We start from the raw sequence: 15146 nt of genomic DNA, 5'->3' as shown, positions 1-15146 counted from the left end.
AGCACACCGGCACCATCCCTATGACCCAAGAAAAGCAAAATATGAGCGTGAGGGAGACCTCGTTTCTGGAACTCAATTGTATATATCATTAACAAATATGAAAGAAAAGAGTTAAACAAAATTTATACCATTAAAAATTGAACATCACAATAACATATTTAATGATTATACCTGCCATAATTTTACCAAAGACCTCACTGGAACGAATCTCTTTCATCAAAGCATCCAATTTGATTTTAAACAATCGACACATGATATCTAGTCGATCAACAGCATTCAAATTTCATGCTTTCAAATACCTCTCAATTTCTGGCCACTTGGGATTACATGTAAATGTGATAAATAGATTTGGATACCCAATCAATTTACAAATAGCCTCGCATCTTGGTAATTTTGAATCATGTATCTTGCACCACCAGTAAAGCTTGAAGGCAAGATAACACGTCTACCTTGACGACTTGGTTCAATTTCTCCGCGTGTTAAATTAATGCATCAGACAATCCTTGATATACACCACACCTTAGACTTTTTTGATGAGTGTGTATATACAATAATCTGCCAGCCTCAACCATAGTATATCCATCAACTAAGAATTGTTGAAACAATTTCCTAGCATATAAAATAGTATAAACTTCATGCAAACGCTCATGTATACATTATGAAAAATAGTCACGAGGTGTAATTCAATGTCGTGCTCCATTCTCAATAGATCTAATCACTTGTAAAGGAATATATCCTATAACCATCTTCCCCATAAGTGAACAAAATAGGGTACTGATGGTAGAGGTGGAGTGGCGAGGGAGTGAGGCCGGTGACCGGCGTCGATGCAGAGGCGGAGTGGCGGACGACGTTGATGTAGAGGTGGAGTGGCGACCAGCGTTGATGTAGAGGCGAAGCGGCGATCGGTGTCGATGGGAGAACGAGAGACACAAAGCCAGAAAGGGAAATTGGAATAGAATGCTAGGGTTAAGCCTAGAAATTGGGAATAGAATTGCAAATAGAATGATAGGGTGAGCGGGAAAATTTTTCAAAGTATTTGGTGGGAAATAGAATAGATTTTAGTGAGGTAATTTTCAGATATCAATAGTGAGAGTAACAATATTTTGTGTATCAATAGCGAGAGTATATTTTTAAAAGAGTAAATTGCACTTTTGGTCTTGTGACTATTGAGGTCTTGTTAATTTGAGTACGCGACTTTAAAAAGTAACAATTTAGTCTTCTAACAATGCATTTTTTAACAGATTTGGTCCTTCCGACCAAATCACCGGCCAAATTTGGCCGGAAAAACGTAACCCATTTTAATTTGTTTATAAGTGGGGGCAAAAAGGTCCTTTTACAATGTTTTCTTCTTCCTTACACCTGCACCTGCTCACCGGCGATAACACAATCCCTGCTCGCGGCAATGACACAATCCTTGCGTTCACAAGATATAATTGAAAAATATGCCATTGAATAAAAATCCTTTAGCAAATCAAATGGACACCTTTGTCGAGTTGCCAAAATTCGTGCACTGGCCATACTTGCGAAGCTTCAATTTAGCCTTGTCAAAGAAATGAGAGCAGAAACACATTTCACCTCATTAAAACAACTAAATTCAACGCAATTCAATCCCATATTCGCAGAAAGTGAATCAACACATAGTAATTCTACCACTCCAATTAGTCACTCACCTGATCATCCCGATGAACCCAATTAACTGAATAAACCTGGCGGCGGAGGCGGAGGATTTTCATGCGGCGTTGCTCATTATTGGGTTTGTGGTGTATAGTGATTCACCTACTGTCACACTAATTATTAATTTTCATTAATAGAATTTATTTCCTCTCTTTTAATTTTCTTGTTTGAGATTCCCCTTTGTAATGTTAAATCTGTTAAATTTCTGGCTCGATGTGAGTCGCGTGTCGAAGGTGACGTTTTCGTCGCTACAGGGAGGGCAGCCTCAGACGATGTCATCTACGAATTATTTTAATTTTAAGGCGTTTGACGAGGAGGGGAACAGGGAGCAGATGGTTACGAATGATGATACGGTTCTGACGAGGGAAGGATCCGATTCGAGGAAGACCATGCGAATTGAGTCCGGAGGTGAGGCGAAGGAGGCTGACTCGACTTTGCGGAATGAAAACTTTGGGGAGGACTCGTCTGCGAAGACTCTGAAGCGGTTGAGGCTCGTTTGGACGCTGCAATTGCACAAGCGGTTTCTAGACGTGGATGGACATCTCGATATTAGTAAATGGAGAAGAAGAATAAAGGAGGATGAAAAGACCAAAATGCCCCCTTTATTAAACAAATTATAACTTTCCGGCGACATTTGGCCGGTGATTTGGCCGGAAGGACCAAATCTGTTAAAAAATGCATAGTTAGAAGACTAAATTGTTACTTTTTAAAGTCGCGTACTCAAATTAACAAGACCTCAATAGTCACAGGACCAAAAGTGCAATTTACTCTTTTTAAAATAAGTATAAAATTAAAATTTCGTCACTAAATCATAAACTTTTAGCGAGAGTAATTTTTAACCCTCACAAAAACTATGCAAATAATACATTTAGTGAGGGAATTTTCTACCCGTCACTAATTTTTTGTCACTAAAAACTGTTTTTCTTGTAGTGTAGGTATGTTGGGTTCAATTCACTAATAAAAACAGTTTTTCTTGTAGTGTAGGTATGCTGGGTTCAATTCACTAATCCCCTTAAGCAAACCAGATGACCGTCTCACGGATCCTTATTCGTGAGACGGGTCGGGTCGGGTTAAAGCACCATGCAAATGTCATACTTATATGTGCAAATGTCATACTTATATGCTCAAATATAACACTAATCAATAATACAATTTTTGTTACTTATAAGAGAAAAAGTAATACATTTTTCATAATAAGTAATGTTGACAAGTGCCCTTTACTTATAAGGGCAAATATAATACATTTGAGGAAAAATATAATACTTTTAAATCGAAATGTAAAAGTATTGTATTTTTCCTTAAAAGTATTACATTTACCCTTAATGTTATTCTTGATTAGTATTACATTTGAGCATATAAGTATGACATTTGTGCATATAAGTGTTGCATTTGCATTTTGGCCCGACCCGACCCAACCCGTCTCATGGTGAGACGGTCTCACACAAGTTTTTGCCAATAATCTATCATATAATATGGGAATAAATATAGCTCTAACACGAGTCTCCTATAAATGGTTTGATGAAATTACCCTTACCACCAATTCACCATGATTCACAAATGAAAACTATCACTTTCAAAATTATTGTTTTCACCGTATTAATAACTTTTGATCTAATGGTTGAGATGAGGTTTCTAAGTTAATGTCACGATTTTGAACTATAAAAAGTGGCAAATAAGCCTCCTAAGTGGATCACATAATACAATTGAACCCCTAATAACTAAATAAAACCCCAACAAAAAGCCCCACGGGTAAAAAAAAAAAAACGGTGCATTTAAGTTCTAAAGTTACATATTGACCAGGTTACCATTGACATGGTTTAACTTGGTGACATTTTTATACTTATGTAAATATATTACTGTGTAATTTTTATTTTATTTTATTATTTTTTTCAATTTTTTTAATAACAACTACTAACTCTAGAGACAACTAGTATCCATCTTCATCGTCAACAACCATGGCTTTCCGATGACATGGTTCAATTGCACCGAATGATTGAAGGTAAAGAAATGGGGTTACGATAAATTTATGATTTTTTTTTTAAAGGAAAAAATAAAACAAAAATAAAATATTAGGAAAAATATAAAAATCTTTGCAGCCTCAGAGAAAAATCAAGATCACCATTCTCTATTGCCTTTGTGTTTCTTTCTGATGAAGGCAGCCTTAATGAGAGGGTGACGAAAGGCTTCTTCATTTCTATCTCAAATGGTCCAAATCTATACATAAAAGCGTTATGTGTTAACTACATCAATATAAACGTACTTAATAGGTTAATTTAGAAGCTAGGCCATTATATTCTTTTACCAGTTTAATGGTTCTGAATGAAGTTGTTTTACTTCATTAGGGACTTATGTTTTTCATTTTGAATTCATCAATAGCAAATAGCAATCTTATGTGGTAGATATTTTCATATAAAGGTAATTAGTCTCCATTTATTAAGAGCATTGTATTACTAAATATAGTCAATTATTTATCATTTGTGCTTTAGAGATTATAAATGTTACTGTATTTTGTATTTATTATTTCGTAATTATATAAATTTTATTATCAAATATAATAATGTTATCACGTGTAGACGAGCCCCACTCGACTAATAAATCCAATTGAATTTAATATTAACATTTTACTACACACAATTGTTAAAGGCCACAGTCAAATTCTACATTATTGTGAAAAGCTTAAGAATTAGTACATACAGAGTATTGGAATTTCACCGGTTGTTATGCCATGAACCTAGGTCCACTCTGCAAGGTGGAACCGGATCCACGTTCATATTTATTTCATAATTTTATGTTAACAATTTCATAACTTCATGTTCACAGTTTTATAATTTTATGTTCACAATTTTATAATTTCATGTTCATAATTTCATAAATCTACGTTCACAATTTTATAACTCTATGTTCACAATTCCATAACTGTATGTTCAATAGTATCAAAACTCTATGTTCAACAGTATAACACAATTTTTAAATCTATATAACAAAATTGTGAATATATAGAGTTCAAAAATTGTGAATATTGAATAATGTAATTTTGTACATTGAGATCTGAAATTGTGAATATAGAATTCTAAAATTATGAATATAAAATTTTAAATTTGTGAACATAGACCTGGATCCACCCGGTCTATAGCATAACTTGCCGAATTTCACCGCCACATACAAAAGCAATAATACTTTGATTGAAAAGTCTAATACATATTGAAACAACGCACAAGTAGAAGCTTGCCACATCGATGACACATTGCAGCATTTCATTAGAGTTGGTCAACTACATTACAACTACCAATTTGCATTTTGGTGATTTATGAACCTAATTCGCCATGGGAAATTAAAGCTACAATAATAATTCTACATTTGAAAGTATCAAATCAAGGACTTTGACACAAACAACATAGTGTGAAACGTAGGGTCCGAACAAAATTAAAAGTTATCTGAACTTTATGAGATTAATATGAATTTGATATGTGTTAGGCATGCAGAATTTGACTCTTATTCAAGGTAAGTATATGATAAAAATTGAATTCATAACACAGAGGTACACGTGTGTGAGGCCGTCTCACAGATCTTAATCTATGAGACGGGTCGAATCTAAGATAGTTGTTTGTTACATTGAATAGAAATCATAATACTCATTATAGAAAATTTAATACCAATTTAAAATAAATAAATTACTACTTATAATAGATATTGAAATATTTAAATGTGAAATTGTGATAATTTAGAGTGAAATGATTATTACAAATGATAAATATTGCAATGCTTATAATTGAAATTGTGATATTTATAAAGTGTAATTCTAACGTAAATATTGTAATACCTATATATGAAATGTTACTTATGAAAAAAATAAATATTTATTATAAAAAATTTAATATCAAGTTGAATGAAAAATAAACTGTTAATTATGATAGATATTGTAATACTATATAAGATCAAATTGATTCTTACTAATAATAAAGAGCTAATTCCATTTTTAGTCATACATTTATAGGTGTTAGTCCACTTTAAGTTTTTTTTTTTATTAGAATATTCACTTTTGGTCCTAGTATTATTGTGGCATGACCATTTTTTGTCCTTTATCAACAAAACAGTTTAAATATTGTAAAATACAAGGACATTTCGGTCTTCAATTATGAATATTTAAAAAAAAATAAACATAAAAAATATAGCTGTTCAACATATTTTATATAAAAAAAAATTGAAATGCCTTTGTATTTAACGATATTTCGACGATTTTGTTGATAGAAGACTAAAAATTGTCATGCCGCAATAATACTAGGACCAAATGAGGATGTTCTAATAAAAATGATTAAAAGTGAATTGTCACCTATACATCTAGGACCAAAAATGGAATTAACTCAATAATAAATATTGTAATATTTATAACTAAAATTTTTTATTATACTTGCAAAATATACCTTCATTTAGCATCTTACTCACTTGTCTACAACTTGACCTGTCTCACAAATAGTAATTAATATATAAGAAGATCTGATACAACTGATACAAGTTTTTTACCCATATGCATATCATCTAAACCGAGAGTTGATGTTAGTCTCTGTCGTTGACCATTATTAGTTATGAACAGAGCAGGAGAAGTAGGTATCCTATAAAAAACGAATCTCATTTGATTATTCCACTGAGTTTGCTATATAAGCCCAACCCTCCTCCTCTTCTAGCAATAACCAAGAAAGTGTTGGATCGGATCAAATTCCCAAAGTCAAAGCAAATAAGCTCAATCATTTCAATGGCGATTCAAAGGGGTGGTGTTTCCTTGATCCTACTAATTGCGCTCTTCTGGGCAGGCGCGATGGCCCAGTCAAGTGACGACTGCACGAACGTGATAATCAGCATGTCGCCGTGCCTCAACTACATCACCGGCAACTCTTCGTTTCCAACGGCGGGCTGTTGTACGCAGCTGGGCACCGTCGTGAAGAGCAAGCCGGAGTGCCTGTGCCAGGTTCTCAACGGCGGTGGCTCCAACCTTGGCCTAAACATCAACCAGACTCAGGCTCTAGCCCTGCCCGCCGCCTGCAAAGTTCAGACCCCATCCACCTCCACCTGCAACAGTAAGCACTCCTGCACAGACTTAACTCACTAGTTTAGTAGAATTATTTATAAAAAGATGCCAAAGTTTGAAACTTGACGGCAGTATGGGGATTATGTCCAAAGTAGACTGATCCTTTGTGCCTACCGGTATTTAACCCGTGTATTGAGCTATTGGGCATGTTCTATCCTGCCAGGGCATTGGTGTATTTGGGTCGGGGATTCAACCTTGGGAGAAGAACTAATTAATTAAGCCCCATCTGTATTCCCTATATGTATTTTGCACATCGGTATCAGCATCTCGCAAAATGAGACTAATATAATTGAGTTTTTTGTTTTGCAGCGGGTTCGCCTTCTGGATCTCCGTCTGGGACATCGGGTTCTCCTAATACCGGTTCAGGTGAGTTATTACTTCAGTTTAAGACTGTTCACATAAATGCCGTTTCAGATTCTGATTTTGTGTAATAAATCAAAATTTAACTCTTATGTGTTATAGGTGGAGGATCGAAGTCTACACCCTCTGGTGCAACTTCAGTCAAGTTGGCACCTCCTCTTGTGTTCTTCATTCCTTTGGTTGCATCTTATGTTTCAACGTTCATCAACTGCTGATTGAGTTCCATGTTTCAACCTTGTATTTTTATTCTTTGATTGCCTCGGTTTGGTTTGATTTGGTTGTAGTTGCTAGCTGTTAGTCTGTCACACCTGTCTTACAAATAATATACATTATTCGTGTATTAGTTGGAGTATGATTTTATTATATTACTTTACAGAGTTAAATCTTTGACTTCTTCTATTAATTAATATTAAAATAAATGGTACTGCATGTTATTATAATAATGCCAAATGCTATTCACACCCAACTGACACCATATAATATCATATATTGTCACACTGATTCCATCACAACTTATAATGCCTAAATTTCTATCCGATCCTAATTTCTAGAACACATTAATATAATAATGCAAAATGCTATTCATAGCAAACTTACACCATATAAATATAGTCAAATCAATTTTACTATATTATTATATTTATTAACCACACCAACTCTATACTAATATTAAACTTAATATTATGAAAAATTGAATTAAAAATAATCTCAGTTAAGTCTCAGGTAATCGACACATAAAATGGTACGAGGGATTATTATTTTACTATTATTTTTTTAATAATTAATTTTTTTTGTGTTTAATAGTATTTTTAAATATATTATATATTAATATTAAACTTAATATTATGAGAAAAATAACTTCAAGGCAAAGGGAAGATATATTGTTTGATTGAACCTCATCTTGAGTTTATTTTTGACTTGGTGGGAGAAACACACAGACACTACCAAATAGGGTGCACTGAGTACATTTTATTACATAAATTCATGTTGGATTTCTATGTTTCAATCCAACCATAACTTCCATAAATTCAAGTTGAGTTTCTATGTTTCAATCCAACCATAACTTCAAGAATATAAACTTTGACACAGATCCAAGGAAAATGAATTTGGGCAGTCACATAAATGGATGCCAAACACAAACAGTAACAGTATAATCCTTAAACACAAGACCACCTTGATTCCAATCCGATACAACAAAATTGCTATGTACAGAAAATGCACTAAACTCGGGAACAGAGGCTATTAAACATAAATGCGATGCTTTGACACAAACCTACAATGCTATCTACCTGTAATATTAGGAATGGCACAATGCCTACTACTGTTGGTATTGCAATGTTAATCACAGCTAGCTTTGGAGCTCTGCATCTTCAGAATAAAGCTTTTGCATCAACAGCCAACAATGTTTTAGAAAGAAGAAATACACACGAGCGTGAAACAGACCCACAAGGCAAAACATGGACTGTTTGGAGTTACGATGTAACAACAGCCAGCATCTTGACGTTTTCTCAAAGGCTGCAGGATCAGTCGTTACCCAAAGTCAAAGTCATTTACTCACATCACGGTCATCGGGTTTAATTTCACCCCCTCCTACAACATAGAAAATACATCATTTTGATTGATATAGGATAGAGATTCAAGTATTACTGAAACATTCTGATCATGAGAAGTGATATGAAAAATATGAAGGGGAGGAGAAAAGCCCTCTATCAAAGGAGGCCAATTCTCATCACCAAAATCCATGTTATCTTTAGTTGAAGTTCAGGCTTTGAGCAACTCTTCAATGTCTATATTAATTATCACTCTAGGCCTCTAGCAGAAGAAGGCACCGAGCACATGGCAACGGATTGGGGCTGGGTATGGTTACAATACATTGACCAATTGACCAACCCTTCCAAATGCAGAAGTCAGCCCCCAGTTCAAACCACTGTTAAGGGGATTTAATACTACACTCCATTCATTGACTGCAGGAGGATACACCTTTAAAGATATGCATATCTACACATCCAAATTATCATAACAAATACATTTAAAACGCCAATACCTAAGTGCTAATGTAATATCAAATAGATATCACAACCATAAAAAACTAAAAGAATGGCATAAATTTGTGTGCTTTCATTATTGGGAAAAGGGTCAAATAGGCACTCAAACTTTACCTGAAAAGTCAATTAGGTACCTAAACTTTTTAAATGTGCAATTAAACCCTTTAACATCTTATTTTTGTGCAATCAAGTCCAAAAACAGGTTGGTGACCTGTGATAGCAGGTCATTAGAGTTCAGAAATTATTTCCGATAAAAAACAACCGCATGTGACAGCGCCATTTGCCGTAAAAGGCGACCAGATTTGGTCGCCTCTCCAGAGGAGGCGACCAATTCTGGTCTCCTTCTCCAGGAAGGAGACCAGATCTGGTCGCCTCCTCCGAGAAGGCGACCAGAAAATGGTCGCCATCTCTAGGGAGGCGACCACACTGGTCGCCCCCTCCGGGAAGGCAACCAGATCTGGCGCCTTTTCCGACGACCGTTGCCGTCGCCAGCGGTTGTTTTTTATCAGAAATAATTTCTGAAACCTAATGGCCTGTGATCACACGTCACCAACCTGTTTTTGCACTTCATTGCACAAAAATAAGATGTTAAAGGGTTTAATTGCCCCTTTAAAAAGTTTACCTAATTGACTTTTCAGGTAAAGTTTGAGGGCCTATTTGACCCTTTTCACTTCATTATTTTAAATCTATACTATAAATATTTCACATATCCCAGACTAAAATATAAATATTTATATACTATAACTTAAATCTAATTCTCAATTCCTACTAGAGATAACAATTAAAAGAAATTGGGAGCTCCTCCAATGTCTTAAGAGGCTGGAATGTAACATGATTACAAACTGAGCAATTACAATAGGGAAGGAATCAAAGGGTACAACAAGAGGAAATTGCTTCCCAAAACTAATTGCTGATCATTCATTAGTTTAGTTTTTTTTCTATTTAATTTCTTGTCGCCATCTTGATGGTGTTTTGTAGTCTGGATATTAGTCAGGGCTTTTACAAGTACTTTTATACATAAATGGGTTTCACTTTGATTATGGTGCCTCTCACAAAAAGATTTACATACCAGAATAGATAAACTTGACACACCTCAGCGTGACCGAGACCGCATAAATTCCTCAAGTTTGTCCCACACCTCAAGAGCTGCTGCTCTGTCCTGGTGCCGCTTGTTCTTACTAACCTGCACATCCAAATTTGAGTTTGTTATGAAAAGTTGACCAAAGAAATGTAAATCAAGTGTTACTTGTTGTTCCCTATGTATTCTACTATAACGATAACAATTTCAACAAAAAATCTGCTCACTGAAATAATCTTGACATTCCACTGCTTCACAGTCTTTGCAGACTCCACACTGTCATCCTCAAACCGCAAGTAGAAACCGATAACTGCAACCAAAGCCAGTACAAGTAGGAGGTTAAATCACTTGTAAAGGATAACCGAAGATTCTCTTACTAACTGCTCTTAGATAATCAAGACCTGTGCCAACATGAACTCCAGTATTGGAGGAATTGAAACCATGACAGTGCATAGTAATTCTACATTATGAGAAGTCTAATTTTTCAAGAATTTAGAATAAATAAGATCACCAATGACCTTGTGGTTTAGTTGCACCCGGTTGCACCCACACATGGGAGGGGTGGGTTCGAACCTTAGTGGGGGTGATATTGGCTCTTTATGCTTCATTTGGTACTATGAATTGTAACAGAGTCAATAGTACTCAAAAAAAACTAAACAGCACTTCAAACTTTTCAGGGGCTTAAGAATAAATTCCATTGCATGATTCATAATCAACTAACTTGGATAAAGTAAATGCAAGGCCATCAGAACTTACCCTTGTTAAAGATCTCAACATGGTCCTTAAAAGGCCAATCTTTGAACTGCCACTCCTTCCCGAGCACAAAAACAGCCACCACTCGATCCCAGTCTTCAGTCTTTAATGCAGATGGCTTGTCCCTGACCTCATAGGCTGTGACAACCCTATCTCTACTGAACTTCTTTTGCACAGTCACACACTCTGGCTTCTGACCATTCATCTGCTTCAACTTCACATCCGTAGGGATATACACTCCATCCTCCAAAAACTCCTTCACATTGTATATAGTAATCAAAGTGGAAAACGCACTAGGAACCAGAATAATAGGCACTCCCTCCCCAATCTTACTTCCCTTCAAATGAATTTTCGTCTTAGTAGCTCCATCATAGCCCATATCCTCACCACCCCCATACCCCATCCCTCTCTCCAACCGACTTTTCGCCACTAAACCGTCTTTTCTCTGCAACGCCTCCGCCCTCTGCCTCTCCTCGTCCCTCCGCACTGCCGCAGTCAAAACAGTATAGAAATCTCGGTTCTTGGAGAGCAAAATTGACTCCCGATCCCTCAACGGCTTCTCCATCGCTCGAATCATTTCAATAGGGTTTTGGTTCTCCAGAACCCCAGCATCAGGCATCACATTACCCTCGACGTATGCATTACCATTGCTCTCAGTTGCAGCGCCGGCGATGGTTGGGGCCGCAGGAACAGAAGCAGCGTCGTATTTGATGAACTCGATGGAATCCGACGATGAGATTTTTCCGGTGAGGTAATCGAGAAGGGGTTTACGGTCTGGGAGAGTGACCGGGTGGATTCGATTGGAGCGGGCTTGCTGGATGTAGTCGGTGTGCTTGAGGTTAGGGTTAGTGATGAAATGGACTAGGGTTTCGAGAGTATAGCGGTTCCCCTGCTTCGACCGGTAGCCGGTCTCGATTGTCCCGGGAAAGGAGTAATCATTCCCAAAACGGTACTCCTCGCCGACTCGGGATATACGATCGAGCTCGTTCCGGATTGTGTACTCGCGGAGGAGCATCAGAGGATCCATGGCAGAGCTTGGCCAGGCAGGGGCGATAACTGTGACTATGGAGAACTCAGCGCTGCTGTTGATACTTATGGTATGGGCCTTAACATCACAGTAATATTGGGCCTGACAAAAACGTCATACTACGCCCTGTTTAGAACCGCAAATTATATTGTGGACCAATTAAACGGCAGTTCTTATATTGTGGACCAAAGTCATGACGTAGTTTTAATAAGGGGGAGAAACGACTCTCATAAATTTTCGTAATTGATATTACAGTTTATCTCAAATGATATTACAGTTTTGTTAAACTAATACTAAATTTGTGTTAAATTGATACTGCAGTTGTGTCCGTAACTAATACTACATGTCATCTCAAATGATTCTACAGTTGTGTTGAATTGATACTGCAGTTGTGTTGAAAGGGAACTATAATTGCGCGGAATGGAGGCAGTTTCATTCGTCTGTTTTCATTAATCAAAACGACGTCATTTTGTTACTTGGACCACAATGCTTTGTGGTGCGTGGTACACGATAAAATTTGCGCCAAAACGATATCGTTTCTTTTAATGAAAAGAAACCACATCCGTTTACACTGTTAGGAATAAAGTAGCTCTATATTAATGTAACATATTCAGTTTCATTTTATATACATTGTAGTTTCCTTTCAACACAACTATAGTTTTTTTTATATAATTACAGTTTCATTCGACATTACACACTCAAATACGTGAAACTGTTATTCAGTTTCATTTTATATACACTGCAGTTTTCTTTCAACACAATTACAGTTTCATTTCGATATAACTACAGTTTCATTTGATAATATAAAAATAAATGTGAGGCAGTATCATTTGAGATAAACTGTAGTTTCATTTACGGAGCTCCATTAACATGTGACGACAACCGTTTCTAGGGTGGGCATTTCGGGTTTCGGTTTGGTTTTTTTCGGTTTCGATTTTTCAGTTTTAAAAAATTTAAACCATTCAATTTAACATTAGAGTTCGGTTCAGTTTAAGTCCCCAAATTTCAACGTTTCTTAATTTTCCGAACATACTATCACATTATTCATATCCAAAATCTAAACATTATATAACAATAGCAATTCAAAGTCCAAACATACTACTAAGTACTAATTGTGAGGTAAAGAACAATTGCAGCAAACAACAAAAGCGCAAAGTAGAGAACAAGCTATAAAGAAATCAAATAAAAAATTTAAGAGAGATACCAGTGAGAATAGGAATTAGCTACGACGGAGCAGACATCAAGGGACTTAAATTTACTTCTTTATTATTATTTTTATTGATGTTGTTGTTGTTGTTATTATTAAAACCTAACAAAGTTCGATTCGGTTTTTAACCGAACCATTCAGTTTACAAGAATCTCCAGCCATTCGATTTTGTATTACTAATTCGGTTCGAATCGGTTTGGTTCGGTTCGGATAAACCGAACCGATTTGCCCACCCCTAGTCATTTCTTTACTTAAAGAAACGATGTCGTTTTTTGACCATGGTCCACAAAGCTTTGTGGACCATGGTCCACGATATAACAACTGGTTTAGAACAAGGAGTTTTCTTTTCCTCCCAACTCATAGCCCAATGATTATACGGCGGTAAATTATTGTGTGGACCATAACAAAAAGTACATTTTTAATATACTAAATGTACATTATTTGTGTACTAAATGTACATTATACAATATAATGTACATTCAGTACACAAATAATGTACATCCCCTGAATATAATATACATTTTTAACATACTAAAATTACATTTATAATGAATGTCCATTATTTGATAGTATGGTTCACACAATAATGATTGTTATACGATGGACCATGGTATAATAAGATGTGGTTTCTTTTAATTAAAAAAATGTTTGTCATTGGACAATCAATGGAAGATCAACACTACTGTTAAAATAATGAGGATATGACAACTATAGAAAGAATATAGAGAAATACTCCCTTTGTCCCATTTTACATGTCTTATTTACTATTTATTGGTCAAACCAACTCTTTCTTCATTGCTTATTTTCTTTAGTAATTTTTTATTATTTTTAAATTTATTTTTTTTGTGTTTAATAGTGCTTTTAATGTAGTTTCTAAATATTAAATTTTATATATTAATGTTAAACTTAATATTATTAAAAATTAGATTAAAAATAACTTTAATCAAGCCTCGTTAAATGAATGAATCAAACAACCAAAATGGGACGGAGGTAGTAATAAATAAATACACACACACACACACACACACATATATATATGATCGCGTTCAAATGCGTACTGGTCGCCCAGGAGAGAAATGCAGACGAATCACAGCGCGCCACGTGTCCGGAATGTAGTTGCACCTAATGTTATAACTAGGTGCACGTCATGTTATAACTAGGTGCACCCAGGTGCATAAATGTTAACAAGGTAAATTACTTGCACCTGCAAGTGAAAATAGATGCACACATGCAAGTAAAATGTATTACAAGTACAAGTAAATTGTACAATGAGCATCAATACTAAGTGCACATAATATTATAACTAGGTGCACCTAGTGTTATAAGTAGGTGCACATAGGTTGCAACCAGGTGCATGAATGTTAACAAAGTAAATTACTTGCACAATTGCAAGTAAAATGTATTGCAGATGCAAGTGAAATGTATTACAGGTGCAAGTGAATTGTACTGTGAGCATCAATACTAAGTGCACCTAATGTTATAACTAGGTGCACCTAATGTTATAACTAGGTGCAACCTATGTTATAACTAGGTGCACCTAGGTTGCACCCAGGTACATGAATATTAACAAGGTAAATTACTTGCATTTGTAAGTGAAAGTATTTGCGAAAATAGGTGCATGAATATTAACAAGGTAAATTACTTGCACTTGTAAGTGAAAATATGTGCAAAAATAGGTGCACTTTTAAGTGAAACTAGGTGTACTTGTAAGTGAAACTAGGTGCACCAAAGTTCTAGTTATTTACGAAAATGTCACCGCGTCATTTTTTTAAAATTGCATCTGATTCGTTGATCTGGACACATGGACGGTTGTGAAGCGTTCTCATTTCTTACCTGGGCAGCAGTTCGCATAGAAGTGCATCCCTATATATATATATATATATATATATATATATATATATATATATATATATATATAT

At 35.5% G+C, this 15146-nt stretch overlaps 2 protein-coding genes across 4 annotated transcripts in view; one reads left to right on the top strand and one right to left on the bottom strand.

The window, feature by feature from the left end:
- The first annotated feature begins 6352 nt into the window (after positions 1-6352).
- LOC116033702 (non-specific lipid-transfer protein-like protein At2g13820) lies at positions 6353-7507 on the top strand. The gene is made up of 3 exons (XM_031276470.1): positions 6353-6746; positions 7067-7123; positions 7220-7507. The coding sequence occupies exons 1-3, from the start codon at positions 6425-6427 to the stop codon at positions 7330-7332; spliced, it is 492 nt and encodes a 163-aa protein (XP_031132330.1). The 5' UTR covers positions 6353-6424; the 3' UTR covers positions 7333-7507.
- Positions 7508-8210: 703 nt separating this feature from the next.
- Positions 8211-15146, bottom strand: part of LOC115996461 (protein CDC73 homolog) — a 9138-nt gene continuing 2202 nt past the window's right edge. Inside the window, exons 2-5 of one of the 3 annotated variants that reach the window (XM_031235696.1) lie at positions 10997-12122; positions 10468-10550; positions 10255-10345; positions 8211-8707 (exon numbers count right to left, since the gene is read on the bottom strand). In XM_031235696.1, coding sequence (XP_031091556.1) covers positions 10256-10345; positions 10468-10550; positions 10997-12020 — 1197 coding nt within the window. In that variant the 5' untranslated portion in view covers positions 12021-12122 and the 3' untranslated portion in view covers positions 8211-8707; position 10255. Of the gene's footprint in view, positions 8708-10231; positions 10346-10467; positions 10551-10996; positions 12571-15146 lie in introns of those variants that run through there. The other 2 variants (XM_031235687.1, XM_031235705.1) reach the window with 2 other exon arrangements.

Source organism: Ipomoea triloba, chromosome 1 (genome assembly GCF_003576645.1).
Source record: "Ipomoea triloba cultivar NCNSP0323 chromosome 1, ASM357664v1".
NCBI classification, from domain to species: Eukaryota; Viridiplantae; Streptophyta; class Magnoliopsida; order Solanales; family Convolvulaceae; genus Ipomoea; species Ipomoea triloba.
Note: the sequence above shows the minus strand (reverse complement) of the source record. Positions and strands in the feature narration are given on the sequence as shown.

Coding starts and splice junctions, on each gene's coding strand:
- LOC116033702 (XM_031276470.1), top strand. CDS start 6,425: ATGGCGATTCAAAGGGGTGGTGTTTCCTTGATCCTACTAATTGCGCTC. Junction 6,747..7,066: donor ATCCACCTCCACCTGCAACA/GTAAGCACTCCT, acceptor TTTGTTTTGCAG/CGGGTTCGCCTTCTGGATCT. Junction 7,124..7,219: donor TTCTCCTAATACCGGTTCAG/GTGAGTTATTAC, acceptor TATGTGTTATAG/GTGGAGGATCGAAGTCTACA.